The sequence below is a fragment of the Hemiscyllium ocellatum genome, chromosome 17 (assembly GCF_020745735.1).
Source record: "Hemiscyllium ocellatum isolate sHemOce1 chromosome 17, sHemOce1.pat.X.cur, whole genome shotgun sequence".
Lineage (NCBI taxonomy): Eukaryota > Metazoa > Chordata > Chondrichthyes > Orectolobiformes > Hemiscylliidae > Hemiscyllium > Hemiscyllium ocellatum.
In genome coordinates this window covers 53,846,830-53,868,996 of record NC_083417.1, presented here as the reverse complement: position 1 = coordinate 53,868,996, position 22,167 = coordinate 53,846,830, and the positions used below count along the sequence as shown (strand labels likewise).

The 22,167-nt window shown below is 37.7% G+C and overlaps 1 protein-coding gene across 3 annotated transcripts in view; it reads right to left on the bottom strand.

The window, feature by feature from the left end:
- Positions 1-7,232: 7,232 nt before the first annotated feature.
- nutf2 (nuclear transport factor 2) overlaps positions 7,233-22,167 on the bottom strand; it is a 51,233-nt gene continuing 36,298 nt past the window's right edge. For all 3 annotated transcript variants that reach the window (XM_060838171.1, XM_060838172.1, XM_060838173.1), the window contains exon 5: positions 7,233-11,987. In XM_060838171.1, the coding sequence (XP_060694154.1) occupies positions 11,874-11,987 (114 nt within the window). In that variant the 3' untranslated portion in view covers positions 7,233-11,873. The remainder of the gene's footprint in view (positions 11,988-22,167) is intronic.

Here is a 22,167-nt window from a genome sequence, read left to right as displayed (position 1 = left end):
TCAACTCGCAGTTTTGACAGTCAAGTAGTTTCTTTCTCTAGTATTCACACAATTGAACTTAGACTTTCAACTCCAATTAACCCCTCAGGGTTAAAATTAAATATATCTGTTCTTGCACTTTCAAACTAAAACTCTTACAGAAAATAACTTCCCATATGGGTTAACATTTAATCAATATCACAACATTTAAGAACTGAAAAGTAAGGTATTTCAATAGTTCACTAAAGTATCAGTGGCAATATTGTTAACTTTTCCAAACTAATTCCTTTCTCTGAGAAATCATTTTGTACATCCAACTTCAACAACGACTCTTGCAAATTGAAACCAAAAGCTTTCCAAGTATGGCCTTTATTTTTGTTTCTTTAGGCAATCTGACCCATCTAGTTGCAAGCAAGCTAATGCTCAACATTTACTTTGTCTACTCTTTAGACCCTCCTAATACAAAAATTCTCATGATCATCCAGGAAGTCTCTCCTTAATACAATATTTTTTTTAAAAAGGCTCCAGGAATACTGAAAATAAAAACCCTGATACACAGATGAAAATCCACATGCCATTGTTCAACTTCCAAACTGGAAAATAAGTGATATATATGAATCTCACCTTTTTTATTACATGGTGTTGACACAATAAATTTATGCTGCTTCCGTCCAAGCAATATTGTCACTGATACTTTCGTGAACTATTGAAATACCTTACTTTTCAGTTCTTAAATGTTGTGATATTGATTAAATGTTAACCCATATGGGAAGTTATTTCTTTTCGAAATGTTGTTATTTCTACTCAAATGCATTTTGTAGATAATCCTTCTGCTCAGGAAGGAGTTAAGAGTATTTGAATACTTAGCTCAATAACAATTGGTGTGCGCGATGAAATTATAGTTTTGAGTACGTCATTCTGCCAGAGAACCACTTTCAAGAAATAACAAAAGGCACAAACAAAATCACACAAAATGGTAATTGTTTGAACTGTAGACCAGGGATGGGCAATTAATTCTTCCAAGAGGCCACATGAGAAGCCTGAGTTGCGTTGGAGGGCCAAATCTAATCTAATAAGGATATTCTATTACAATAAAGATATGAAATTGTGGAGTAGGTCAAATATAGAAGAAATAAATCAGTAAAAACAATAATTTCAGTATTTCATTTTATTTTTAAAATGTTAATCTCACAAACCATTAATGAAAAGTTGTTTCATTATTGTTCAGTATTACAAACAACTCTATACAAAAAGCAATAAGTGCTTTTGATGTTTTTCAGTTTATTTTACTCCTTTAGTGAGAAAAATCCAGTCTGTTTTGGGCTTGAACAAGTGCACTGAAATCTGGTTGAATGTCTGAGGTGGATATGCGAAGGACAGCTGAGAGGTGATCAGTGATAGAGGATCTGTATTTGGATTTGTTGAACTTCATCACTGAGAATGTCTGTTCGCATATATAGGTAGATCCAAAAACTAGAATCTTCTGAGCATGCCTCATGTGTGAAAAGTTCTCCTCTTTAAGGGAAGAGTAAAAATCAAGCAGTGAGACTGACCTAAAGTACTCTGGCAGAAATGTGTTCAGACTGCAGGTCAATGAGTTCAAGCTGAACATCACTAGGTGCATTCGCCCCATTGCATGTAAATGGGGGGAAAAAAATCATGTGCATTTCATTCCCAATCGTTTTAAAGTCTTGAAATCGCCTTGAAAATTCACCATGCAGTGCTAACATAGATGAGTACCTGTGGAGGTGATCAGCTGAAGATGCGGCTTTCTTCAGTGTTGCCAAGTGGGTGAGAATGTTGTGCTTCATTTGGCTTGAGAGAAGCTACAACTTTCTCATAAAAGCTTTCACCAAGTTGTACATTTCATGCACAAAAAGGACATTGCACTGCAGTTTCACATTTAGTTCATTCATAAGTGCTGTCACATCAACAGCAAAACCAAGGTCTGCAATCCAGTCTGCATCTGAAAGCTGTGGAATGTCATTCCCTTTCTTCACACAGAAATCTTGAATCTCTTCTCTCAGGTCCCATACACTTTTCAGCATTTTGCCCAGGCTGAGCCACCTGACAGCTGTGGGGTAGCCTATGTAACGATGTTCATTTTCCTCTAAAAGTGCAACAAACTGACTGTGGTTCTTGCCCTGTTGAAATTAACTATTTTAGTTACATCAACCACATGGTTAACTTTTAACACTGACTTACACAACACTTCCTGATGTATAATACAATGCAAAAATACCAATCTCTGTTCAGGGTCAATTTCTGTCACTTTATCCTGCATTCTCCAAGAGTCCAACATTTTTCCTGTAGATTTGGAGAACGATCTGTTGGTCACACCCACCAGCTTGTCCCATTTAGTCCCAACGTGTCCAAACATGCATTTACCTCAGTGAACAAATTAGCAGTTGTTGTTCCTTCCATTGACTGCACGGCTGCCAGCTCCGTGATTTTTAAGTCTGTAGTTATCCCACGTACGAAGGTGAGTAGCTGGATTGTGTCACGTACGTTGCAACTCTCATCCAAAGCCAAGGGAAAAAAGTCAAAGTTGACCGGTCTGTGCTGCAGCTGAAGCTCCAGATTTCTTGCAATATCCCCAATCCTTCTCGTTACAGTGCGTCGGAGAGGGGCACATTCTCAAATGCCTCCTTTTTCTCCTGGCATATTAGGTCTGTAGAGTCCAACAAGCACTCCTTAATAAACTCTCCATCAGAAAACTGTTTACTGTTTCTGGCAATTTTGTGGGATATGACATAACTTGTCTTGGCATGAGCTGACATTGAGGGCTAGCCAGCAAGCATCACTTTTAGCTGTTCGCGCATACACACTGATGTGCGTCCATACGTAAATAAAAAAAGCATCCTTTCCAAAAGCAACACAGTTGTATTGTGTGCAAGGCGTAAATACTTTTTCATTTACAATCTAATTTAAGATTGACCTCATGCAGGCTGGACAGGAACGACCAAAGGGCCGGATATGGCCCATGGGCCATAAAAAGCCCGAGTCTGCTGTAGACTCTTGGTAAAGAATAAAAATCAAGATACACTGGACAAAACAGATATGTTGGATCAGAAGCAGCAATAAAATGTTTGCAACAAGATCAAATAATGGATAATATTTTTGTGATTTAGGAATTTCCCCCTTTTTTATGCATGTATTTTGTATATAAATATAATCAGATATTTTTAAGAGAATATACAAATTAGGAGAAATAAGCTGGAGCATGATCTTTAATATAATCTCTCTCAAAGTAAAGGACAGCATTCCATTAATCTAAATTACTGAAGTTCTGAAGGGTCAGTGAACTCAAAATGGATCTCTGCTTTCTCTCCACAACTGTTGCTAGAGTTGTTGAGTTTCTCCTGCAATATGTTACTGTTTTGAACCTGAATTACTTGCTTTATCTGCATAACAACATTGAGACTCGTGCACAAGAACTTTTTCATCTTGGAATTCTGCATAGCTTGTTTAAGTTATACTCTGTATTTGTATTCTTTCTGCCAAAGTGATATGGTATATTATATTATTAAGAGCAACCTAGAAAGAGAATCAGGTAAACTGACATAAGAGAATGTGAGAAAATAATTCAAAGTAAAGAGATTTAAAGTGGCTTTTTAATGAATGACAATGATCACACAGTAAGATTTCACATCTTAAGGCATTTAGTACAACAAACTGGAATCAACATTGACTAACCATTACTAAATATTTTAAAAGGCAATGAAGTTTTTGACCAGCCATGGTCATATTTAGTGACAGGGCAGGTTCAAGGGAGTATACAGCCTAATCTTTCCTACTACTTAACAAGCAATTAATATCCACAATACTCCTGAACCCAACTTGACTGACAATCCCATGCCACATTTTTATGTTACATTGTTCTTTCCACAAATTAAAAGGAACCAAAATAAAATTAATCCCAAATTCCAACAGGCTCACATTTAGATTTTGCCAAATTGCAACATTCAACATCAGTTCGTTTTCCGAGCTTCCCTCAAACTAACTTTCGGCAGCATGATCCATTCCAGCAACTTTTCCTCGCTGTACCAGCCAAATCTTAAGTGCTTTTAGATTTCTCCAGGCGCCACCCCTTCAACCAGAGAATAAGCACATACCCAATGGCTAACAGAAAACAGCCACTTTACCAGCTGTTCACAACAGTAACTGCTTTTCTGTCTTTTTGCCTAGGATTCCTTTTCTCACTCTGTTCACAATATCAGCATTAAATCTGAGTATAATTACATCTAGCCACATTAGCCAGTTGCTCCAGGTTATAGCAAGTTCAAACTAAACAGAACAAGCTCCACTTGATCTCAGATTGAAAGACATAGTTTGAAACATAACTGCTTATACAATCTCATTTGGACAGCAGTAAGGCAGCTTCATCGGAGGCTTACTGATATTACCCAGCATGGTGATGGAACGCCTGAAAACAAATCTTCCAGCTCAGTGAGCAAACTTACATCCAGAACCTCAACCTGAGCTACAAATCTTTTCAATATTAATACTAGATGAAAAATTAGATATTAATTGGGAATGTGGTATGGTGTAAAGAGAGATTGCTTGCATAGTTTTATTGGCTCGGAAGGTTAACAACCCAATAATAAATGGATGTAGCATTTAAAGCTGAATCAACATGCTTCAAAGATGATAAGATAATAATAAACTCTCTTAAAATATGCAGGGGTGGGGGAGGTGTACGGGACCAGATACTATTCCAGGTTAAGAGTACCTACTATGTCAAGGGGTCAAAGTGATTTGAAGTTTGGAGCAAGGAAAAAGAACTATGCAGTTAGATAATAAGTGAGGTTGTAGATAATCATCCAGTTTAGAAAATAAGAAACTGATACAACTAAACAGCAAAAGGGATTGGAGAATATAAGCCAAAAAACAAACTCTAAAAACATAGGTCAGAAAAGCACTTAAATTCTATCTAAAATAAATGAATCCGAGTTAACTAACATAAAAGGTAAACTTGCTGTAGCCCTACTGGACTGCCCTCTCACCAGAGGCAATTGGTGATGGTTTAACTCAAAAGATCATCACACCTCAAGCAAGAAGTAAATTTGAGAGCTCTTCATGGTTATCTCAGCTAATGTGGAAACAGATCCCATGCTGTTGGTATCACTATCGCAAACTGGCCATCCAGCCAATTGAGCTAACCAACGCCAAAAATTATGTCCAGGATCCTGGTACAGTCCACAAAATGTTCCTCACAGTTCAGGTCTTCATATCAGAAAGAGAGAGCAGTGAAGCAGTAAAATGTATTTACAAGCATGATACTAGACATTTAAACAAATGAAAGACATGCCATCATACTAGTACTAATGGACTTCTCAAAGTCAAGTAATTTTGAAGTGCAGTCATTGTTGCCATTTGAGGGGATAGAGCTCTTTAAAATCAAGCTATGAATGCATAAACCAAGCAAAGCAGAATGAGGGAACACTCAAAACTATAATAACCAGAATTGTTCTAATGGATACATGTACTGCCATGCAGTCATGAAGGCTGAAGGAAGACTTATCACAAGCTGTGCCCTTTGAGATAAAACACAATTGCGGGATCGTTTGAATATTTTAAGGCACTGTAGATTGAAATAAACAGTCTGCACATAAAAAGCATTAAAAATGTGCATTTGAGCTGAATGGCTTGATTTTATGCTGTATATTCCATGAAAAGACGGCTTGTGATTGGACAAGATACCAAGATGCTTCAGTTTTCATGTAGTATTTTATTGGAAATCTCATTTCTAAGGGCTTCATTCACAATATGCATCATGCTGCAATCAGCAGACAATGCACAGGACTACAGGACAATAAAGATCTTGAGTTCTCCAAGTCTGTCAAGGAAGGATTGAAAGAATGATCCAAGTCACTGTTCTACCCAGAAGATAGGGGCATATTATTTATAGAACAACTTTGGTTATCCGATCAATTATCCCAAATTTGGATTATCCAAACAAGATCAAGGTCCCACAAAAACGTTACATGAAAGAGGTGTAAGATTTGTATCATGGTATCTTAGATTCTAACTTCTTTCAAGTCAACTTTACCCATTCATTCATTCATTCTTTGCTGAAAGATCTACATTCACACATCCAAGGGGATTGTGCAAGTCTACCAATTAGCAAAACTTCAGATCTTCTCCAATGTTCTACCTACATGTAGATTCCCCTAAATGTCAGAGCAGGATCTTTACTTCGGTTCTGTCAAGTCCCAACCCATCTTGATCAAGGCACAAGATCACAGCAAGCTGTTTCAGGCAATAGTGAACCCTTCAACAACTTTCTGCTTTGTAATACACTCCAGCTTGTTAATTATAGTACCAACATAAGATTACAATTATCTTTCAATTTGTAAGACACCCTGACAAACACTAAATAGAATGATCATAGAATTTATGCAACTTAGTTACTATTGAACGATTCAGTATTTCCACATTTCAGAACAAGCGCCTTGTCCAACAATTAGGATGTTGAGTGGGCTCTCTACAAGGAAAGGAGTATTTTCCTTACTCTTGTTTCCAAAGACAGGAGGTTGTGGTTGGTGCTCAATACACACACATTATACTTGCTGGAAATGGAGAGGGGGGCCTAATTCCTATTCACGTTAAATCAAGTAGAACTATCTGGTTTTATTCATAGTCTTATTTGCTTTCTATATACATCATTTTTGCAAAGTATTACCACAATTTTGATGGTGCATATTTGGAAAAGTAATGAATTTGCTTGCTTTGGAAATGCTCTCCTTTTTTGTGGGTGCTCACATGGATTTTGGAGGAGTTATTACCCCTGTGTATGGGTGAAGAATATATTTCAGTAAGCTGTACAACCACGGGGAAAATAGCCTGGGTGACGGGACACCTAAACAATATTTCCACTATCATAAACATTGTACATCACATGCAAGCATGTACATTTGAAGAGAATACAACACATAATATGCTTTAGGTTTAATCGTCATTATTCCTTCAAATTCAAGATTCCAGGTCAAACCAAAAACATACAATAAATGCTATTAAAATGAAGTCATGGCATATTTTCATCACTAGTTTTACAGTCACTTAATTGACTGTGAAAATAACAGATTATTTTACAAAATGAAAAGAGACAGAAAATATCCTTAAAATACAAACTATTTAATTAGAAATCGATTAAGTGCTGTGAATATTCAACACATCAATACTCTAATCTTAAACCACCTATCACTGAAATACCTTTTTGGCTGAAGCAATAACATTAAGTACAATGGGAAAGCTGTTTGATAAAGTTTATTTTAGAAACCAACAAAACAAGGATTTTTACACTGCAATTTTGTCAATGAGTACCAGTCATTATTGAAAGAAGAGCTTTCACTTTCCTAAAACAGGTCATGAGAAGTTAGATTCTGCATATAGAAAGAATCACAACAGGAATATCAGACAGCCCAAGATTCTTAGTTATGTCTGGACTAAAGGGAGCTTGAAAGCTGTATTCCTGTCAACCTATACCAGATAGCAAAATAATAAAGATTAAATGGTTATTGCAAAAAAATTTAAATCAGATTTTTTTTCAAACAGCAAATATCTAAGGCAAAACAAAATATCCTTAGAATGGCACAAAGTAACATGTTTAAATAATTTCTGAACATAAGTCCTTTGATACAATAGGTGTAAGCTGCACGTGGTGCTTTGCAGTTGTCAAGAATTCTGCAGCTTTGAGTCACATCTATATGAAAGGCAACATCAACTAATTCACCCAACTATCCATTCTTTTGCATACATCCACTTTTGACATTTTTTCAGATGGTTTTCTCATTACTTTTATGCAACTTCAAGATATACATTTTAATGTAAATAAATGCCAAGCTTCATGTGTTGCAGTTCTTTAAAATTTACAGCATAGTTACAATTCCATTAAAATTTATCTTCCAATTATCATTTTGATCAGCGACTGATTTTAAACATTTGCACTTAAACTGTCAGGTTACACACGATTGCAGTAATGTTGCCCAAAACCTGTTCAAGTAAGAGTTAGAGTTATACTATAAAAAGCACACCCTCAAGTATTTTTGTCAATTCGCTTAAGTACAACAATGAGTAAGGTCAGAAAGGTAATTAAGATTACATGAAAGAATATGTCAAATGAAAACCGATTTAAGACCTTTCTTTCTCCAAACTGGCTGAAAATATTTCACAACCACACACTGACACCGAAAATATTCCATAGCCAAATTAGAAATCAGCATGTTTCAATTAAGTCTTATACACAAAGTTAGTGAAGTTCTTGACCCTAATATTACTCATGATCACAAATATAGTGGAGTTTACATCTCATCTCAAACTTCATAGGCTATGTTACAAATACTGATATAGTAGCACCAATGGTTAAGCAATCAATAATCAGCGTCAACCAACATTAAAAAAAATAGGTGGCCCTGCACTATACTGCAGCCATGCTCGAAATCCTTAACTGAGTTATTCAAATCTGCCAACCTTAATTGAGGGTAAATTGTCAGTCAAACTGTCAAATGCAAGGCCTCATTACAAAAAATTGATACTGTTAGTTTGAAATTGGTGAAAATAAATTTCCCACCAACCAATAACATTACAATTTTGGTTCTGATCATTGTTAAAAAGAACAATGACCTCCTCATTGAAACAAGACAGGTTTGAAACAGCCAAATTAATGTAAAATAAATACAACTATTCTCTTTTGAGTACGTTAACAGGAGAAAAACATGATTACATCAAATACTCTTCAGTAATGAGATGATTACTGGATTTAGAAGACTAATTTTTTTTTTAAACAGTGTGCTAGTATTCCTTAATATTTACATCAGACATCATACTATCCAGGGAATTAGCCACATTACTTCTGTGAATACTTAAAGATAATGTAATGCGTCAATGAACATTGTGGAATTCATTGCCACGGAGCGCAGTGGAGGCCAGGATGTTGGGTGTCTTCAAGTCAGAGATTGATAAATTCTCGACCTTGCAATGAATTAAGAGCTACGGGGAGATTGCTGTTAAGTGGAATTGGAACGCCCATCAGCCATGATTAAATGGCGGAGTGGACTCGATGGGCCGAACAGCCTTGCTTCCACGCCAATGTCTTACGGTCTAAGATGTGCAATGTACCATGGTTTGACCATTTAAGAATAGTATAATAACAAAATGTAAAGAGAAGCTACTGAATAACATTGCAAGAGAAACTGTTCCTTGCTAAGTTATGATACAATTACACACTTCACATAGGTCTTTAAAAACGTCAGCTTCCGCAACACTGATACAAAATTCTGAATCGACTTAGACACATTTGTTCTGCTCCCCAATAAACTCTCCTCAGTACTCAACAAGGTAATTTCAGATCACACATTCATTATCGCAACAAATATCCAAATTGATTCAACCAAGGGAAAGGCACAGAGTTGAGTTTTCAACGATGATAGCTATGATCTTCAACTGGAGTAAAACATCAATGAACTAGGAAGCTATCAAATTTGAATTAACTGGCTTTATTTGTATATTTTAGAAATTTTACATGCAATTGGGAAAACCAAACAACTTCTTATGGGAACTAATGACATTAAGTTATTGTCCACAAAATATTAGATATTTCTGGATAGCTAAAATTAGAATCATACTTCGGACAGTCCCCTACATACTTCATTTTAATATCAGATTCAAATTAAAAAATTCTAACTCAGCACATTGTTTTGTGTTACATATTTGATTCATGTAACTGCCTTTTCTAATCATTGTTGTACCATTGCTGGAATGAGTCAAATGCTCACTTGCTGCAACAAACCAGAGGCTTAATGCTTCCCAGTTATGTCTGCCAGCATTACCAAATTGCGCAAGAGTATTCAAGCTGTGGGAACAATCTGCGATTTTCAAAGTAATTAGGCCACTATGTCAAGATTTAACTCTAATCATGTGCTAACTGTTATCGATTAAAACTGCTACTTTATGTTTCCAGTTCTAAATAACTGAACTTAAAAGGAATAGTGTCATCAAAATGCTTTGAATTTATTAGGAATTAATCCTTCAAGTTCACAGAAAAATGTTGATGACTTCAAAACAAATCTACATTCCTGTTTTCAAAAGGAAAAGGTTTTCACAAATTACAAGCTCATATCACAATCTAAAATTTTGGAAGTTACTTGGATGCATACCTGTACAAGTGACCTCTCATAAATGTATTTCACACATAATCCATTATGTAAATGAATCCAGTGTCAAAATTCCTTCTATAAATATTGTATTAAGAAAAGCCTTCATGTTGAAACATTCAGATCTAAACAAATTGGAGTCAAATCATGGTATGACTGAGAATGGAAAATCCTATTCCTTATAGCTATTCAATTATTGTTTTTAAAAATTAACATTTTCCAGAATGTAAATGGGTGTAGTAAAGGAATGGGCTGCTGACAACGTAACTTAGGTGAGATGCCAGAGTGTCTAGGTAATCATAAGACTGTACTTTCAGCATGCAATGCTATTCAAGAAAAGGAAAATCCAAAATCTACATACCAAACTTATGCATACTAATTATATTAGGATAAAAAAATCCAACATTCTTAAAGACAACCGTACCAGTAACATTCACATAATTCTTAAGATAAATGCTAACTTCTTTTGTTTACAAATGCTTATTGCGTGACTTTTTGCTTTATAATCTACAGTTCTGGTACCAAGTTGTATAGTCTAATATGAATGAATGGACTCAATTTTCTATTAAACTGTGACAGGTTACTTGGACTTACTTCAATCATAAACAAAATAGATAAAGCCATATTTGAACAGAGACAGTACAACCTGTGGTCATAAACTTAAATGTTAGGGAAACATTGCATTAGAATTCACAATTGTGAACGTTATCGGGGCAAAAAAAAACTGATATTCTTTATCCACTTCAAACTTAATTGGCAACTGACCACAGGGCAGCATTGTCAGTAGCAGCCATTGAAAAGCCTATTGAAAAGTACTTCACTCTTCAAGCTGATGGAAATCGCTTGGTTAGAACCATGGAGAAAGAGAATTAAAACATAATGCAAAAAGGTGTCTACAGGTGCAACACACTGTTCCAAGTATTGGCTAAATTTACTGTATCCTTCAAATTTTCAAAGTTTAAGCAATATGACTTTCCAGTTCAAATACAGATAAGTAAATTTGTAGTTTAATTAATTCAACATTTACACAATGTTGAATACTGTTTCATAGCTATGATATACAGTCATTTTTTTTTTACAGTCTCAGCTTATTAAGCGAGAGACAGAACATATTCTTCCATGAAACTGAAACAAAGTTAGATCATATGGAAGACAGAGCCCAAATAGCTACGTCCAAGTTGACTTATGTTATGACTGTCCTTCGGTAAGACAAGTGACTAAATCTTTGCACCAGCACAAAGTCTCAACAGCAATTTTATCTTTCAATTGGTTTATATGGTCAGATGCATTCTTCATAAAATAAACACCTTTAAACCTGCCAGGAAACCAAATGAAACAATTTCCATCTTAAGAAAAGTACATGGTTTATTGTATCATGAGTCAACAAAAGTTATGAACAGATCAAAAAGTTAGACAGTCAGTTGCTCTTATTTATTTCAATTCTTTGGATTGCTATAGCAACTTACCAGTACACATCAGAAAAAAAAAGTGTAGGATGACTTATCTTCTAAGGCATGCTGGTACAACACACACTGGAGTACTGTCTTGCCCATGTCAGCTAAAGTAACATCATTCCAAACATCATGCACAAATAGCTAAATTCAAGCAAACTGATTCAATACTACACAGATTGCAGATTTTACTTTGTGTACACACTTGTGTATGATATTTGGAATCTAGTTATTGTGATTAATAGCAGATTAAAAGAGTGGATGTAGGGATGTGCTTGAGGCAGAAGTCTCAGCCATAGTTATGCAGTGCTAGCCTGAAGACATCATTGGTGCAGATCCAAGAATCGTTGATATTTTTCAGTAGAAATATCTGGTGAAATCCCATGACTGGGTCTTCATCAGCCTGAAAAGAAACAAAATAGGTTTAGGTTCTAAAAAGTGAACATTTCCTTTATTATTTTGTATTTCCATTTGCATTGTGAACAGCTAGAATTGTTGGTAAAAAACTGGTTTTTCCAGTTAGCCTGCTAAGGCTTTTTGCTACCCACTTAAAATGCAAAATATCTTCATATAGAAAGTTTGCAAGGTCATCAGCCTTAATGTTAGCACAATGGAGTCACTTCGGACAACGTCAGTGAGAACAGCAGCCTGGGCTCCTGAAAAGCCACGTTATTATGTCAATACCCCACCCTGCACTACTGGCAGACGTTAGGCATGTGATAATCATAGCCACAAATTAAGAACCCTCAGATGGATCTCACCAGAATTGCATCCTGCAGACTTTGTTTTAGCAACTTTACACTTTAAATAATTGGTATCCCAAGATCACCAAGACAAGGATAGAATACGTAATGAGTACTTCGTATTTCTTACAAAGAAGATGCTGACAAAATATCTGCAGGATTGGAGATGATAATGGATGTGGTGAAAAGTTATAGCTCAGATGTATTCGAAAGGCAGGCTATGCTTATATTGGATAAGTTACTTAGCCTGGAGGGCTTGCATCCAAGATTGCTGAAGGCACTGGAGGTTAGAGACAGAATAAGGACTTCCCATAATGTGCCTCTATAGACTTGGGTTCTATTAAGTACCAGAGCAGGCTGAAAGGTCAAATGGCCTACTCCTGCGTTCAAAGTTTCTACATGCCAGAGATTTGGCAAATGCGATAGTCTTGTTAAAAAAAGTAATAAGGGCATTCGTATAGGCTGATCAGTTTAACATTATTGGTAATTATGGTTTTAGAAACTCAGGGACATGTAGAAGCACTTGGAGGGGTTCAGGCCAATTAAGGAGAGTTAGCATGGATTTGTGAATGGCAGCTTGTACTTGACATCGGATTTTTTTTTTTAAAATAAAGTTAACAAGGGTAATGAAGCAAATGCACTAGATGTTATCTATGGACTTCAAGAAAGCATCAGACTGAAAGATGGTCATTTTTTAATGAAGTGCATCTACACATATGCATTTGATACATACATAGATTTTGGAATAAAATCAATTTTCAAAAGTTTGTCAATGATACCTCACCTGAAGGTGTGCAAATAGTGAGGGTGATACAAATTGACTGCAAAATGTTAACAATGGGCAAATAGTCAATACAATTTAATCCAGAGAAGCACCTGTTTAGGTGATGCAATTTAACAGATTAAACAAAGAGGAAATGTATAGTTAAAGGCATGGTTTTAAAGTGTGTTTTGGAACATAGAGCTTTTGGGTGCCCATCCATGGATCTTTCAAAGAGGGCAGATCATGAGAACGTGGCTCACGAAGTAGGTCAGATCTTGGGCTCCATAAATAAATACATTAAGCATAAAAACAGGGAAGGCATGTTGAAGCTTTACAAAGTTCTGATTAGAAAAGGTGATTTAATAGGAGCATGCGCTTATATGAGACTTAAACAAAAGAGATGAGAGTGACCAAAGACAAGGAGATGCCAAGAAAGAAAATCAGCCAATAAGTCGAAGTCTGAAAACCTTTTGTGCCTTTGTTCTGAATGCAAATGTTTTCAGGCACTTCAAAAAGGTGGAATTATTGGACTTCAAATGGGTAGAAATATCAGTTTTCTGCAATATGCTTTACACTGAAATTAGAGTTCTGCACTCGATGCAGTTAGTACATATAATACAGGATGAAGTCTAATAGACCACATCTTGCCAAATTATACACATGCAAAGCAAAGGACTGTGACAATGCTTAGCAAGGATTTCCAGTGGGAATCCATTTTATCTCACCACTTTGAGATCAATTCGATATGGGCAACAATGATAGCATTGTCAGTGATAGCCACATTCTACAAACAAAATTATTATGAATTGAAAATCAATATCACCCTCAACATCAATAAAAACAGAACAATAAAGTCAAACAGTAACAGTTAATATATAATTAAAAGTTAGTGTATTATTGATCACAGTGGTGAACTCAGCCCAGACAATCACAAAGGCCAACCTCCAATCTGTAGAATCCATCTACCAGACCCACTGTCAAGGAAAGGCCACCCAGCATTTTCAAAGATCCATCCCACTCTGGCAATGTTTTTCTACAACCTGTACGATCAGGGAAAAGGTACAGAAGCCTGAACACATGCACTAGCCAGTTTCTACTAAATTGACTCTCAAAACTCTTAACATTCACCTGTACCTGTGTTTTTGCTACTGTTTACCTATTTACTTAGCTACGCTACTTAACTCTGATATTGCTCGCAAGACAAAGCTTTTCACTGTGCCTTCGTACACGTGACAATAAATTTAACAACACATCAAATAGACATCACATGGTTTTAAAAGTACACTGCATACTTATTTTATACACTATGTTTCAGGAGTAAGTGAGGACTGCAGATGCTGGAGATCAAAGCTGAAAAATGTATTGCTGTAAAAGCGCAGCAGGTCAGGCAGCATCCAAGGAACAGGGGAATCTACGTTTCCGGCATAAGCCCTTTCCTTCAGCCAAGTTCTCAATATTCTTGGGTGGCTCAAGATACATTGAAACCAATCTCACCTACACACAAACAGTGACACAATTACAGGGAACATTGCTCCTAACCCCCAACCTACACCCTTTTCTTATAACACCTCTTTCCAACTCCCATCGCTCCCAGAAACCAACTCCAAAGGCCAAAGCTTTTGCAACACCAGTACAGCCATAGTATGTATTACCCGAGGGTCTTCACAGTCAGACAACCATCTGAAATGCCAGCACACACCAGCTCTGCTGCTCTATCCTGAATCACAGGATGTAATTTGGCAGCACATGTTCCTTAACGTTAATGTTATTCCATTTTGCAAGAACTTTCGTTTGGAATGGATTTAATTAAGAACTCAAAAGAAAGAACCTGTTCAATTTGATCGGGGCAAATTATCAAATTAAAAGGGAGAATATTTGTTAATCCAAAAATTCTGAGTCTATTTCCTAAAAGGATATTAGATAAGGAATAATTGTTTTAACAAAAACTGCACTTCTTATTTGTTCATGGGATGTGGGCATCACTGGTTGGGCCATCAATTGCCCATTCCCAAATGCCCCCAAGATTATATCAGTGAGGAGCCTTCTTGAACTGCTGAAATCCTTGGATACAGGAACACCCACTGCGCTGTTAGGAAGGGAGTCCTATAATGATGGCCCATGTTGATGCTGCAATGCTTAAGAAAGTTCTCTACCAAGTTTTGATTGCAATGGGCAATGATTGCATCATTTTACATTTTAAAATGAATTATAAAATATCTCTCTAAAAAGAAAAAATGCTTCAGTCCTTTTTAAACAGTGGAAAACTTTTCTTCGCTAATCAGACATTATTAATCTTCCCTTATTTCTACAGTAGTCAATCTGTAATGCTGGTGATAAACAATTTCAAAAAGAAATTCAACAAACATGAGGAAATTAAACTTGCAGGCCCACTGCAAGAGAATTAATCTGACCAGAATGCTGCACTGAGAACCACACGACTCAGTGGGCCAAATAGCTTCCTTCTATTCCATAAGCATTTTAAGTAGTGTCAAAATCCAAGTGCTAATTCTTAAAATTTTATGCCCAAAAGCAACACTATATCTCATTTTAAAGTTACGTCAAGTAGTAATGCATTAATTCAATTTCTATGCTGAGATTTTTGATATGTTTCTATATTTTCTCAGTTAGGTGAAAGGCACTACAGATTCAAGGCCTATAATCTATTGTTGATTAGTTGTTTAACAGACTCAAAATCTGCAAACAACTCACTTAACTCTCCTTTCAACTTGGTATTGAGGATGCCTCCAAACACTTTACCAACCTTGCACTCGAGCAAAGCTTCACTTGGGTTAATAATCTTTGGTCTGCTTCAGATGGATCCAATAAAATTCTAGCACGAAATAGCAGCCAGACCTATGTACTGGTTTACCACTAAGTGTGAAAATACATTAGATCATAGAAATTTAGCGACATGCTGTTCCTGTCAGTATCGCGCACGCTCTCCCCTTGTAAGCACTGTGTTAATCAGTTCAACAATAACATCAGAACCAGAAATAAAAATTCACAAGTGATTTTTCACAAAGTAAATTTGCTATGTGTCCCACGATGTTTCAATTGTTTTAGTTATCTAATAATGGCTTAATAAGGGTATGAAAAACTTCTCACCATTGTCCCAATCTTTAATTAGCTATTAGAGAGTTAATTTGTTATGCTGACCTGCAAGAAATTGAATGCCCCAGGGTGAAGGTGGTGTGTCTTTGGCTTATGTGGGAGGTTTACCAGCTATTTCCTTGCCATTCAGGAATGATTTACATTTTCATCCAGAAATCAATAAGAACATTACAGATAGAACTTGACTACACCCCTATAGTTACAAAAAAAAATTTGCAACAGATTTGACCATTAAGGGATCATTTGCATTACATGGTTTCTGGAGATGGGGTGGTCACCGCATTGTGTCTTGAGGGGCATGCAATTATCAGGGGATGGCTGAGGGTTATCTTGTGGGCAGTACTAACTGACTGTGAAGTAAAATCCCCGTGGACTCTATGGTGATGGAATCTGAGGTAATTTACGCACTTGCACGCCAATGAGCTTGCTTTCAGAATCATAAGTTACTGGGAATTCAGAGTTTAAAGTCTCCTAGGTAAAAAGTGGGTTAATGTTCTCTAGTTTAGTGGTGCTGGAAGAGCACAGCAGTTCAGGGAGCATCCAAGGAGCAGCAAAATCAACATTTCGGGCAAAAGCCCTTCATCAGGAATAAAGGCAGTGTGCCTGAAGCATGGAGATAAGCTAGAGGAGGGTGGGGGTGGGGAGAATGCTACTTTCTCCCCACCCCCACCCTCCTCTAGCTTGACTCTCCACGCTTCAGGCTCACTGCCTTCATTCCTGATGAAGGGCTTTTGCCCGAAACTTCGATTTTGCTGCTCCTTGGATGCTGCCTGAACTGCTGTGCTCTTCCATCACCACTAATGCAGGACCTGCAGTCATTGTTTTTACCTAACGTTCTCTAGTGGTGAAGTTTCGGGCTCTGGAGCCTCAAAGAAAAAGATCAACAAAATTTTGTACTGTTTGAAGTTATCTTTATACTCCATACTTCCCCTTAGAAGTACTTTAAGGGCAACATGGCATCACTGGGAAAGGGGGAGAAAGTGCAGCCAGTCCGCTTGTGCATCGACTGCTATGGAAGCTTTAGAACATAGAACAATACAGCACAGAACAGGCCCTTCTGTCCTCGATGTTGTGCTGACCTTTGAACTTTTCTCAGCTCATCCCCCTACACTATCCCAAAATCATCCATGTGCTTATCGAAGGATTGTTTAAATCTCCCTAATGCGGCTGAGTTGACTACATTAGCAGGTAGAGCCTTCAACGTCCTTACCACTCTCTGCATAAAGAACCTGCATCTGACATCTGTCTTAAATTTATCACCCCTCAATTTGTAGTTATGCCCCCTCGTACAAGCTAACGACATCATCCTAGGAAAAAGACTTTCACTGTCTACCCTATCTAATCCTCTGATCATCTTGTACGTCTCTATCAAATCCCCTCTTAGCCTTCTTTCCAATGAGAACAGACCCAAGTCTCTCAGCCTTTCCTCATAAGACCTTTCCTCCAGACCAGACAACATCCTGGTAAATCTCCTCTGCACCTTTTCCAATGCTTCCACATCCTTCCCAAAATATAGGGACCAGAACTGTACACAATATTCCAAGTGTGGCCGCACTAGCTTTTTGTATAGTTGCAACATGATATTGCGACTGCGGAACTCAATGCCTCTACGAAATGAGATCGAACACACCGCATGCCTTCTTAATGGCGTTATCCACCTGGGTGGCAACTTTCAGGGATCTATGTACATGGACTCCAAAATCCCTCTCTGCACATCCACACTACCAAAAAAATCTTTCCATTGACCCAGTACTCTGCCTTCCTGTTATTCTTCCCAAAGTGGATCAGCTCCCTTTTAGCTGCATTGAACTCCATTTGCCACCTCTCAGCCCAATTCTGCAGTTTATCCAAGTCCCCCTGCAACCTGTAACATTCATCCACACTGTACACTACTCCACCGACTTTAGTGTCGTCTGCAAATTTACTAATCCATCCACCTATGCCTGCATCTAAGTCATTTATAAAAATTACAAACAGCAGTGGTCCCAAAAGAGATCCTTGTGGCACAATACTGGTAACCAGACTCCAGGCTGAATATTTTCCATCAACCACCACTCGCTGCCTTCTTTCAGAAAGCCCGTTTCTAATCCAAACTGCTAAATCACCCTCAATTCCACACCTCTGCATTTTCTCCAACAGCCTACTATGTGGAACCTTATCAAAGGTTTCACTGAAGTTCACTGAACTGCCCTACCCTCATCTACATGCTTGGTCACCTTCTCAAAAAATTCAATGGGGTTTGAGAGACACGACCTGCCCTTGACGAAACCATGTTGACTATCTGAAATCAAATTGTTGCTTGCTCGATGATTATAAATCTTCTCTTATAATCCTTTCCAAAACCTTTCCTACAACAGAGGAAGGAAGTACACACTGGTCTATAATTACCTGAAAATGTGTTGCTGGAAAAGCGCAGGTCAGGCAGCATTCAAGGAGCAGGAGAATCGACGTTTTGGGCATGAGCCCTTCTTCAGGAATTCCTGAAGGGCTCATGCCCGAAACGTCAATTCTCCTGATCCGCGGATGCTGCCTGACCTGCTGCGCTTTTCCAGCAACACATTTTCAGCTCAGATCTCCAGCATCTGCAGTCCTCACTTTCTCGTCTATAATTAGCTGGGTCACCTCTACTACTCTTCTTGAACAAGGGCACATCTGCAATTCTCCAGTCCTCTGGTACTAAACCTGTAGACAATACGACTCAAATATCAAAGCCAAAGGCTCTGCTATCTCCTCCTTAGCTTCCCTGTAAATCCTCGGATAAATCCCATCCAGTCCAGGGGACTTGTCTACTTTCACTCCATCTAGAATTGATTAACACCTGTTTGTAACTAACCTCGATCCTGTCTAGTCTAATATCTCTTATCTCATTCTTCTCTGCTACAATATTCTCCTTTTCCTAAGTGAAATCAATGAGAAATGTTCATTTAGCAACTCTCCAATCTCCACAGGGTCCACACTCAACTTTCCACTTCTGTCTTTGACTGGCCCTATTCCTAATCATCCTTTTATTCCACCCATACCTATGGAAAGCTTTAGGATTCTCCTTTATTCTATTTGCTAAAGACTGCTCGTGTCCTCCCTTTGCTCTTAACTCTTTAAATCTTTCCTAGCTGGTCTGTAACTCTCCATCACCTCAACACATAAGCCTCCTCCTTAACAAGAGATGCAATTTCTGTCGTAAACCACGGTTCCCTTACCTCCCTCCCTGCTTGACAGGGACTTACCTATCAAGAACACGCAATATCCATTCCTTAAACCAGGTCCACATTTCCATTGTCTGCATCTCCTGCATTTTGCTACCCCATTCTATGCATCCTAATTCTTCCCTAAGCTCAGTTTTTGTCATGGGAATCTCAGTTTCTGGGCTATGTACTCGACTCTGCAAATCTTTCTTCTTTTTTTTTGGGGGGGGGGTAGGGGGAGTGGCATGGACTGCGGTGCCATGTGGTCAGATGTGAGGCCTCGTTTTATAAGAGTCATTTCATCGAGAGAATGCAAAAAAGAGAAACACAAATTAAGGTTGCACTAATACTTGGTTCAGAAACAGCAGTTTCAATGTAAATTGTGCCATACTGAGTGTGTTTGATATTTAAATGTTGTTTTGTTAAAATACTGGTTCAGAAAATCTTTTTAAGTAACTGTTTTGTTTCATTTGAACCAGGACCTTAATTCAATGAGTTTTGTGAGCTATGTAATCAGGAAGCTTTTGTTTTTATATTGAAATATTAGGTCTTTTTTAAAATTATCAAACTTGCAACCTTAAAACAAATTGATTGAGGACCTTGAGCCCCTGATTTGTTTGAAATTCTACAATGCCCGTTTCAAAAAACAATTGCGCCAGTTGCAATATCTTAGCCACCAGAGTATTGTATTAAAGTACCTTTGCTGTGTTTTTAATGCAGAATGTTCACAAAAAGAGTGCATTTTAATTTTGATGTTTTCCAGTTTGAGAATATTAGAACTGGAGGCTGAGCTGTTCAAGTTGTCAATTATTGTAAAGCCTTCATTGGCCCCCTTCGTATTGCAAATTCAAAGAATGTTGATTTCAATCAAAGTTGCCACTATAATTCCGATTGTTTTATTTGGGAAGTTTCACTTGGAGAACATATTTTAATATATTCTGCATTTGTTTCCTATAAATATTCGAGATTTAAATCTAAACTGAAACTGCTTCTTCAATGGCTAGAACACGGGAAACATTATTTTGTATTCTTGCTGTTGCAGATTTTTGAAATTCTTTTCATGACAACTTTCACATTAGCCAAGTATCAACTTGTTAGAGGCAAATAATTTTTGAATAACTGGAATCTTCCAAGGGTTTAATTTTAGGACCATTGTTTTTTTTTATATATAGATGACTGAATTGTTTAGGCAGCACAATTTAAAAATTTATGGATTATATAAAACTTGATAATGTCATAAATAGTGCAGACAGTAATAGACTTCAAGACTACTGAGAATGTTGAAAAAAGCAGAGACAATTTACTGTAGTCAAATGTGTAACTGTCTTCACACTGATACCTACCTTGGCAAGGAGGGAATGAGAGGGGAGATGCAGAGATACTTTCAGCAGCTAACAAAGTCTCTCTAGTTTCGCCATTCACAGGTAAAACACACCTTCGGACCACCGCCCACCCTTCCATAACCTGATCCAACGGATTCAATCAGTTGTGAGCAAGAAAAGTGAAACAGCTAACAATGGTGAAGAGGAAGTCAGTACACTCGTCAGTGGCCTTCCTATGGACACTAAACTACGTGAGCTTTTCCTTCTCTTTCGATCATTTAAGGGACATGATGGTTCACTGATCAAGCGAACATTAAAATTGCCAGTTGGCTTTGTTACATTTAACAGCAGAGCAGGAGCAGAAGCAACAAAGAATGCCACATTCACCTATGCTGCTGCTGCACTGCACTCATACGCATTGGTATTCTCCATCTGAAGCATCTCCGCATGGAACTCTTGTCAGTGTTAAGTATTTAACTGCCCTTATCCAAGAATTCAGATTTCTCCGTGGAGTGGTGTACAAGGACAGACTGAATTTTATTTTCAGGTTGGACTTAAGAATTTAGATAACTGAAAAAGATTTTGGATAACTGGCTTGTTTCTACTTGACTTGGAGTGGTCACTAAGGACTGTGGATTTAAGAACTTCACTGGTGAACTATTTTGTCCATGTGGGAGGATCCTATCTACTGCATGGGCTAGTGATTTACATAGAACATTACAGCTCAGTACAGGTCCTTCGGACCTCGATGTTGTGCTGCCATCATACTAATCTGAAGCCCATCACACCTACGCTATTCCATATACGTCCATATGCCTGTCCAATGACTACTTAAATGCACTTAAACTTGACGTGTCCACCACCATTGCAGGCAAAGCATTCCATACCCTTACTACACTGAGTAAAGAAACTACCTCTGACATCTGTCTTATACCTATCACCCCTCACTTTAAAGTTGTGTCCCCTCGTGTTTGCTGTCCTCATACTTGGAAAAAGGCTCTCCCTGTCCACCCTAACCCTCTGATTATCTTGTATATCTCTATTAAGTCACCTCTCAACCTTTTTCTCTCTAAAGAGAACAGCCTCAAGGCCCTCAGCCTTTTCTCTTAAGACATTCCTTCCATACCAGGCAACATCCTAGTAAATCTCCTCTGCACCCTTTCCAAAGCTTCCACATCCTTCTTATAATGCGGTGACCAGAACTGCACACAATACTCCAAGTGTGGCCGTACCAGATCTTTGTACAGCTGCAGCATAACCTCCTGGCTCCGGAACTCAATCACTATTAATAAAGGCCAAAACACTATATGCCTTCTTAACAACTCTGTCAATCTGGGTGGCTACTTTCAGGGATCTGTGTACATGGACACAGATTTCTCTGCTCATCTGCACTCCCCAGAATCTTACCATTAGCCCAGTCCTTTGGACGGAGGAATCGGAATGCAAAGTGTATCAACTCACA